The sequence below is a fragment of the Sceloporus occidentalis genome, unplaced genomic scaffold, assembly GCF_023333645.1.
Source record: "Sceloporus occidentalis isolate IW3139 unplaced genomic scaffold, rSceOcc1.0.p SCAF_250, whole genome shotgun sequence".
Lineage (NCBI taxonomy): Eukaryota > Metazoa > Chordata > Lepidosauria > Squamata > Phrynosomatidae > Sceloporus > Sceloporus occidentalis.
The window spans coordinates 354,994-364,707 of record NW_028317230.1 but is presented as its reverse complement, the minus strand read 5'-3'; the positions used below and the strand labels follow the sequence as shown (position 1 = coordinate 364,707).

General features: G+C 45.4%; 1 protein-coding gene across 4 annotated transcripts in view; it reads left to right on the top strand.

The window, feature by feature from the left end:
- Positions 1–1,669: 1,669 nt before the first annotated feature.
- Positions 1,670–9,714, top strand: part of LOC149276033 (teneurin-4-like) — a 144,744-nt gene continuing 136,699 nt past the window's right edge. For all 4 annotated transcript variants that reach the window (XM_089503995.1, XM_089503991.1, XM_089503994.1 and 1 more), the window contains exons 1-2: positions 1,670–1,892; positions 5,472–5,741. In XM_089503995.1, the coding sequence (XP_089360121.1) occupies positions 1,670–1,892; positions 5,472–5,741 (493 nt within the window). The remainder of the gene's footprint in view (positions 1,893–5,471; positions 5,742–9,714) is intronic.

Here is a 9,714-nt window from a genome sequence, read left to right as displayed (position 1 = left end):
ACTTTTGGATGTTTGGGAAGTAAGAAGGAGTTTTATCGCGGATCAGACGGCTGTCTCTGCCCCTCTAACGGCTCAGGGGCGTCTATTACCTCCGCCTCATCCGCTGCCGCTCATTCCGCGCACCGCTGACGCATATACTATACATTCTCTTACATTCCTGATGTTGCTAATTTTTTTGCAGAAATATCTGCTTCCTAGTAGATTTTTTTTATACTATATATACGGAAAAGCCTTAACGGTCTGCAAGCAGGCGCCCTGGCACTAAAAGGCATTTATTCTTAATAAACCTGCACTGAAATCCATGTTTTTTCCCTAAATTTTGCTATAGCTATTATGCAATTCAGAAATATTCGTTAGATTTTACATATATATATATATATATTTATTTTTTTTATGCCCCTTTCTCCCCCCTGATGCCCCTTTTTCCTTCTCCGATGCCCCTCTTTTCTAGGAGGTCAGAATGTTTGCTGGGTATGAGGGGATCGCAGGGTTCTACAGCCCTAAAAGCCCCGATAATGTGTATAGAAACAGCAGGGAACGGCTTTATAAATTAAACGGGGTGAATAAACCCCATTATTCTTCTTCTAAAGGCCCCCCCTCAGTTACACAAATACCCCGCGATAGATCTGCAGGATCAAAATTCTCAGAAGGGACCGTTCAGCTGTTATAAGCCTTAAAGTACACGTGGTGACCAGAGTGTCCCTTATAATATAATATATACGGTAATATCATTCTATAAGTATACAAGACTGCAGAGAAAATAGTTACATATTTGTGCATTTTACGAAACGTCTGTTTTGTAACAGAAAATATTTTTCCTCCTCTTTATGACGTTTTGTGTATAACTAAATATTTAATTAATAATATTCATTCAGTAGCACTGATGTAGAACGCATGTAAATGCTATAATTGTTATAAATGTGGCCGTTCACACGCATGTGGGGGTTTTATAGTTTACGGGGAACAAACTAAGGTTTGAAGGTTGGAACATAATAAGATAAATAATAATAAAATACTAATAATAATAATACTAATAATAATAGCAATAATCATTTGGAACCAAAAGACTCAAAGGTGTTCTTCTTAGTCATTTTGCATTTGTTTAACAATTATTTTATTCACATTTTTTCTGCCCCTGCGCAAACTCTATATTTTATTTTCCAAGACAGGTTTTTGTTGACACAATGTATCCAAAAATAATATACATGAAAGAAAAAAAATCAATATCTATAAATAATCAAAAAAAGTTTTTAAAAATTCAGCACCAAAAACTATTACAGCAAAAGGTTCAAAATGAGCGCAGGAAAGATGAAGATTGTTACAATGTAATGAATGGTAAGCGATGTTAAGGCGAAGGCACGCGATCCGTTTAATTGGTGATCACGTTACTCTGGCCCGCTTCCCATTCGTCTCCTGGACCATCGAGTTATGATTTTAGAATGTTCTCAGTAGGACGCGATTTCGTTTTTTTCCAGGACGTAATAATACATCCTATGGTCACAAAGGGGTTTAGTGCTCTGGCGACCACTCATTGATACGCCTCGAACCCACTCAATGTCCACCATGAAGGCACGAGATCTTGACTTTTCTTCTCTTGTCCCTCTTGCAGGAATATCGCTTGTCTTGACCCGGGACAATTATCTTCAATGTTGAGGAGAGTGAGTGTGCCATGGATGTGAAGGAGAGGAAACCATACCGATCCCTGACGAGACGGCGCGACGCGGAGCGCCGATACACCAGCTCCTCTGCCGATAGCGATGATAGCAAGATCCCCCAGAAATCTTACAGCTCCAGCGAGACCCTGAAGGCCTACGACCAAGACTCGAGGTTGTGCTACAGCAACCGGGTGAAGGAGAAGGTTCACCAAGAGGTTGATGAGTTCTGTCGATCGGGTGAGTGGCCGCCGCCGGGCGCTGCGTACAATAACGTTCTGGAATGTCTTTAACATTGTAATGTATGGCTTTATTCCCATATTCCATAAAATTCCAACCAAAAACAAAGCAGGAATTATCCAAACAAGTATGAAGGAGAACAGATAACCGGGAACCTGACGCCCCATACGGCGGGCTCACGCTGCATCTCGGTTGCACGGACTCTCGCATTATTTAGTTGTTATTGTCCTATTTAGCAATTAATGGTTGATAAGTAGTAGTTGTTTCACGGCTTAGTCTCAGCTATCAGTAAAACTGGTGGCAGTAAATGCTGCGTTAAGGATGACGATTCCGTTAAACGCGTTTGCCGTTGGCTACTTTACCAAGTTTCTATGCTTGTTGAGCAATCTGTTAGGCTTTGGCCTGATTCTCAGGGTTTTTACCCCAGTCTCGGGGTGAAGGGGCAGATTCTCAGGGTTTTTACCCCAGTCTCGGGGTAAATGGGCATATTCTCAGGGTTTTTACCCCAGTCTCGGGGTAAATGGGCAGATTCTCAGGGTTTTTACCCCAGTCTCGGGGTGAAGGGGCAGATTCTCAGGGTTTTACCCCAGTCTTGGGGTGAAGGGGCAGATTCCGCGGTCACACCGTCTTGAGCCGACTCTTTCATATTCTCCTCAGATTCTCAGATATTTGAGCATTCACATTTGGTGCTTTTCTCCCTGCTATATCACAGCTGGAATCCCTGCTTGAATACAGGTGGCTCCATTGAGAATATCTTTACCTCCTGACGAGTCACGGTTTCCCGAAGGGCCGGTACTAAAACAATTAGCGAGTCAGAAAGACACAACTGCTAGAATGTCGGCTGCCGCCAACCGCAACTCCCATCATTCCCTGAGCATGATGGGAGTCGCAGTTCACGAAATGCTCAGGACCCGCATTTTTTTTTCCATGTCAGCATTAAATAATATGAAAGGAATGCCTTGCTGAGCATGATGAGAGTTATGGTTTGGAACATCCAGCGGAGGGAGACACGAGGGGTATGACTTCCTCGGCGCGTCTCGTCTTTTCGCTTTTTATTGACTCGGCTCGCGCTGAAAGGGCGCACGGCGCAGGAGATATGAAAATCAATGCGTCCCCCGCTGTTTATTGCAAATACATCGGATTTTCAGTTAATTGCAACTAAGTGTTTTTTCCATAATTTATGAGCCGCTGCGGGGATGAAGATCGCTTCGTCTGAGAGATGCCGGCTATCTGGACCCGAGCTGCTGAGTTTTAACCCTTCAACTGACAGCTGCTGACGAGGAACATGCACTCACACTCCGAGCATTCCAACTTTATTCATAAAGGAGCAGCCATTTCCACAAACATAACATAGAATCGTGGAACCTGCCGGCAGGTCGGCCCCATTCGGCCCCCGTCTAGTTGCCCGTTTCTCCTGCTGTAAAGACTCAAACCTTAATCAGTCGTTGGTCTCGTCTTAGATTCAGGAGCCGTATGTCTACCCCATGCGTGTTTAATCCCCTCACTGTATTACCCTCTACCACCTCTGCTGGGAGGCTGTTCCATTTATCTACCAGCCTCATCTGTATAACACAATCCTGGATATACAGAAGGTCAATATTTACTCAATATTAGGAATTTCCAGTAAAATGGAGGCACCAGGGAACGATTCCTTAACGACCAGCTTTTGTATCTGCGCCTAGAGCGGTAACCATAACAACTCACTTCAAGGCTTGGCTGAGGATGCTGTGAATTGTAAGCGTTCGCCTATGTCAGTTTGTTACAACCCCATACATTGTGTTAATGATATACTGTATTAATAAATGACAATAACGCAGCCCCTCAAGTTGCCCCCCAACGGCCGCCATGTTCCCGCACACCTTCAGCGCTCAGCGCCATTATATGACATCATACCCTGGTGCTGAGGGTGAGTGGGAGCACTGGAGGAAGAGACCCCGCGCTCCCCTCCTTTTGAGGGAGATCCATGACAGTTCACTCCGCTCCTGGAGAGAACCGGCAACGAGAACAACTTTAGAATTGGTCTTTAAAATGACTGAATACGTTGTTAAAAAAAAATAAAAATTGATTATTTGCCCCTCGCCGCGTAAATTTCGTTATTTCAAAACATTTCACCGGGTTTTTTTTTCTTAGGCAACTGGATGAAAGCTGGTGTTGTTGAGAGCCCGGGGTAAATGCCCCGCTTCTCAGTAAATCACGTTGATTAATCTTTAAAACTTGGGTAAAACATCTGAAACGGGGCGCTTGCGCGACGGCGGCCTTTGTCTGGGCGCAGTTATCAGAGGCCGCTCTGTGCTCGGAGTTTAAAGCTGTGAACGGCTCCGTCTCTCCGCTGTCAGATCCGGCAAAGCGCAAGCTGCCTTAGTTCATTGAAAAGGTGTGAAAAACAGGAAAAAAAACCCAAAAAGCCCCTCTGTAGCCGCCGTGCCCCCCGCTTCCCACGCCGCTTCGCCTTCCCAGAAACTTGGATTTCTGATCTGGCTCCTTACAAGCTTCCCGGGAAAAATTGTAATTTTTTAAATCTAAAATTGTACAAAATAGAGAAATTTAAATTAGAAATCAGTGTGAGTTTAAAGGCGTAATCTTTCCCCAAATGATAATTTTCTGATAATTACTTTGATAAAAAAAGTGATTACCTTGGGCGTTGAAGCTTCCTGATTTCTCCTCCCCTGATACCCCTCTCTCCTCCCCCCGATGCCCCTCTCTCCTCCCCCCGATGCCCCTCTCTCCTCCCCCGATGCCCCTCTCTCCTCCCCCCGATGCCCCTCTCTCCTCCCCCTGATACCCCTCTCTCCTCCCCCCGATGCCCCTCTCTCCTCCCCCTGATACCCCTCTCTCCTCCCCCCGATGCCCCTCTCTCCTCCCCCCGATGCCCCTCTCTCCTCCCCGATGCCCCTCTCTCCTCCCCCCGATGCCCCTCTCTCCTCCCCCGATGCCCCTCTCTCCTCCCCCCGATGCCCCTCTCTCCTCCCCCCGATGCCCCTCTCTCCTCCCCTGATGCCCCTCTCTCCTCCCCCCATGCCCCTCTCTCCTCCCCCCCCCGATGCCCCTCTCTCCCCCCTGATGCCCCTCTCTCCTCCCCCCGGTGCCCCTCTCCCCTCCCCTGATGCCCCTCTCCCCTCCCCCGGTGCCCCTCTTTTCTAGGAGGTCAGAGTGTTTGCTGGGTATGAGGGGATCGCAGGGTTCTACAGCCCTAAAAGCCCCGATAATGTGTATAGAAATAGCAGGAAACAGCTTTATAGATTAAACGGGGTGAATAAACCCCATTATTCTTCTTATAAATGCCCTACTCAGTTATTGCCCTCTACCTCGAGGAGAACAATATACCCCCGTTCCATGCTTTCCTAGATGGGAAGCTAAAGAGGATTTAATAAATATGTTGTTGGCCAGTCCTGTCTGCCGTTAGTAGCCATTAAAGCCTCGGTGCAGCCAGCTGATGAATGTAGCCGTGTTTATTCTCTCCTGTGTATCCCGGGGGGCAATTGTTTTTTTTTTGGTAAAAATATTCCATAAAATATTTTTTTTATACCAAAGTTTGGTCCCGTAACTTGAAACCCACTAACTCCCCCACTTTTCCCGCAGGTGGCACTTTTACTTTGCACGAGCTGGGATTCGGTGAGATGACGCCGCCGCACGGGACGCTTTACAGGACGGACATCGGCCTCCCGCACTGCGGCTACTCCATGACCGGCGAGAACGACGCGGATACGGAGGGCGACGCCGTCATGTCACCAGAACATCCCGTCAGGCTGTGGGCACGGGGCACTAAATCGGGCCGAAGCTCCTGCATGTCCAGCCGGGCCAACTCCAACCTCACCCTGACCGATACGGAACACGAGCACACCGAGCATGGTGAGTGACCCCGGCTTCTCTCCTTCTCATCCACTCCCGTTTCTGGGGGCTCATCAGACGCTGCGTTGGCTTGGATGACGTTTCTACGCGCTGAGTGTCGGCTTGCGGCTTCCTAGCCTCGCTTATCAGAGAAGCCGTCGCTTGCGATTAAACGGGAGAGATGCCGTCGGTTGACAATTTAATAATTTCTCCGGCGTGAAGCGAATCGGGAAGCACTTAAGACTCCGTGTTTGAACATCAGTAATCGCGCCGAGAGGTATTAGCGGTTTGATTGACACGTTTAATTTATACGAACGGAACGGTACATGATAGAGAATTCAGCAAACGCTAACGCGGGATTTCAGGACAGAACGTTGCATTAAAAAAAAAACACCTTTTTTTTTCCTTAAAACAAAATGCTTTTAAGTATAATATTGTAAAAATCATTCATCTGAAAATCCAGAAATTCTAAGAATTAAAGGAAAATACAGAGGATGCCGTGTGAGGTCTAACAATTATAGTTGTTACCCTGTTGGCATGGTTACTTTTTGTAAGAATTTCATACGTTTCGAATGTTCCGGAATATGGAAAGGAAAAAAACAAAACATCAGATCCTGGCATTCTCGTTTCCGTCGATAGTTTAGTCTTTAGCCCAGTTTTGGGGTTGATTCGTAGAATGAACTCGACGGAAGTCTCGGATCCTGAGACCGCAGGGAGAATAGTTCGGAATCTAAGTTGACGTGGCAGATGTTTCTAGGCGAGGATCCTCCGGGATCTCGTTGGTGAGAAACCAATTAACTTCCAGTATGAAGCCGGCTTCTAATGGGAATTTCAGAATTAAATTGGTCCAAGAGAATCGCTGCCCGTTTAGCCGATCTGCCCCGGTGTCTTCTTCAGTCTCCAAGATCAATAGGGCGACTTTATTATTGGAAATAATTAGCGGCAAAGTTAAATATTATGGTTTTTTTGCGTCAAGAATTGTTTGCCCGCCATAGCGTCTCGTACATATGGTCGTCTAAACATCATAGAACCAGAGGTCAACCATTGTCTATAAGTTGTGGGTCTCTGGGGTGTATTCGCTTAACAGGGAGTCTGCCCCTTATATTAGTGTGCATTAGGAAGGGTAAATCTTTGTGGGGCTCTTGTTAATGAAGGCTTTAGATAATAGAAATATCCTCATGATAACTGGGGTTGGCCCAGCAAAATGTACATTTTGGGGGAATTTAGGGAGTCCAAATGCTCGGCCGCCCAGTAGCCTCCCAGATTAGGGGGTACACCAGTCTATCCCAGTTTGTTTCGTTATCATAATAAGAGCTTCGGCCCATAAGAAATGTAAATTCTCTCCGTTTGTGATTTATTGGGAGCTGGAAACCCAGTAACCGATACATTTCTATAAAAAAAGGACCTAATGGCCATTATGGGGAACTCTCTGAGTCTCCAGATCAAACCTTTGCTTTCTCTGACTCCCCGCCCACTTTCCTGCTCATCACCTAGGTCCCTCCCAACTAACCCCGCCCCTACACGAAACCACTCCCCCCACGACGTCCCACATATGCAAATAGAACGAGATGTTGACTACATTACAGGATAGCAGTGGGCGCACTTCATTGCAGTTCCCCATATGGCCACAGGGGGAGTGTAGAGCACCACTGAGTCTTGGCGTCTCCAACACGTCTGGATTCTTTATGTGTTTTCTCTATGAGATTTACGTTTAATCAGCTGCTTTATGGAAACCCAAAATCCCAGCCACTATGGCAAGCGCAAGTATCTAGATGGTAGTCTTTGCAGCGGCAGCTAAAAAGGCATCAGTCACAGTTGGTACACACCGTACCGACCTCAACAACACTTTCTAAAGGGGCTTTCTTTTGTATAGAATACTCAAAAGAAGTCCCAAAGGTCCCTTTAGAAAGTGTTGTTGAGGAAGGTGCACCACCCATGAGTGATACTCGCACACGGCGACAAAAACCAGGATCTTTCCAGGACCAGGGCTTTTTTACACTACAGGAGAGCAGAAGTTTGTTTACCGTGTCCCTGTTTCTCAGTTAGTGAACCCGCAGAAATTTTACATTTTTTTTTTATCCAGATTCATGAATGTTAGACATTATTCTGTATCTTGCAAATTTAAAAAAAAATTGAAAAAAAAACAATTTTTTTTTTAACAGTTTTGCACAGAAATAAATTAAAGCCAATGCAGAAAAATACCCCAAATGTATTCATTACTTTGCCCTGATTCAGAAACCCTGCGGCAGTTTTTCAGAATCGCAGCATGTTCACACTCTGGCGTTTTTTGCAAGGAAATCTTGGCGTTTTTCTCCAATAGAAGTCTATGGGAGAGAAAAAACGCCATGAAAAAGCCATGTGGGTTTATTGCCTTGGCGTTTTTTATGGCGTTTTTTCCACAGTTACAATGCAGAGGATGGACCCAGTATCTGTGTGTCCTACGAGAAATAGGCTGGAAACAAACAGTTTCACACAAAACAAAGTTCAGATTGAATTCTACACCATTTGGAACAAACATCCAATACAAACAAACATATGCGACGCATCAACTGGATCCTGCGCGCCAAAAGCAACAGCAAACAATTTGCAGCATCATTTGGGGCCAATCCTCCTAGAGGAGCAGACATTCGGAATAAAGCAGGCCTTACAAACCACAGAAAAGAGACAGAAGGGTCCGCCGGGGCGTAGAACTCTACCAAGTAAATGACATCAGGAGAGGGCAGATACTCGCCATTTATCCTAATCCCTTTTAGCTGGGTGAAACCTCTAACTTGTAAAGGCTGGAAAAACTGCCTAAGGTCAAAAAAAGCAATTTCCACAGAAAGGCTAAAACGCCAGAAAAAACTCCAGAAAAAAACGCCAAAACGCAGGAAAATGCAGTGGCAGTTTTCTTGGCGTTTTTCATCAAGAAAAAAAACGCAGGACAAAAACCCAAGTGGAAACCTAGCCTTATAGGTATAAAGGCCTCTGTTGAGTAAGTGACCCAGAGGTACGACACATTGTTCCCAATCTACGTGTAAGATAATAGCAGCCCATTCACGGGCAGCGCGGCTGAAAGGCTCCCTTATTATCCATCCGGTAACACAATACGACCCGTCCGCCGCTCCGTTATGCTCGGCTGGCCCCGCGCCTTGAGAGGCAAGTTCTAGATTTTGTTCAGTGATCAAATCTGCACATCAGAGCGGCGCGCATGAATGAGTTAGAAGCTAAAGTTCTCTCCCAGCCCGCTGAATTTTCATTCTAACGCATCAACAGAATCTGACAATTCATTCACAGAGGCAACGTCAGGAATTTCCAAGAATTACATTTTATTTTGCTCTCATGATGCATATATTTGAAAGAATGTCATTTTTTTACAATCTAGATCACGGAATTTCGATGGAGGTTTGCTCGCAGAAATGATTTTTAAAAAAAAAAAAAAGCGACATCTCTGGCTTTTGCGTTGGGAATTTCGCATTGAATCGTTTAGACCGGATTTACACACGGAGAAAGAATGAATTGTTAAAAGTCCCGCGTACGATTTGCATGATTTGCATGTTATCAGCTCTGATACATTGTTAATGTTAACAGCGTTTTAATTCGGTGAATGAATATGCAAATTCCTAAAGCTAATGTAATGCCCGTTATAGGGATTCCATAGCCGAGAGACGCGCGCCAAGCCGGCGGCGGATTAAGCTTGTGAGGTGCTCGACAGAACGAGAGGGGATTTCATTCTGGTTAATGGGGGTATTAATATGGCCGAGGGCTCGTAACTTAGAACGTTATGGAAACAGGAGAGCGGGAAAGGGGCGGACGGGCTGCGGCGGATTTAGCGAATGTTATTATTAGTATTATTTACCTACTTAACAGGCACCCTTTTTTAATAATAATTAAGGAATATTTTGGAGCTTAGAAGGGTGTTCTTGATAAGTGTTGAGTTTTACAACCCAAGATAATAAAACATTTGTGACCGCCATATTGGTTCCAGGAAGGAAAGCCGAAAAAGAAGATTTCC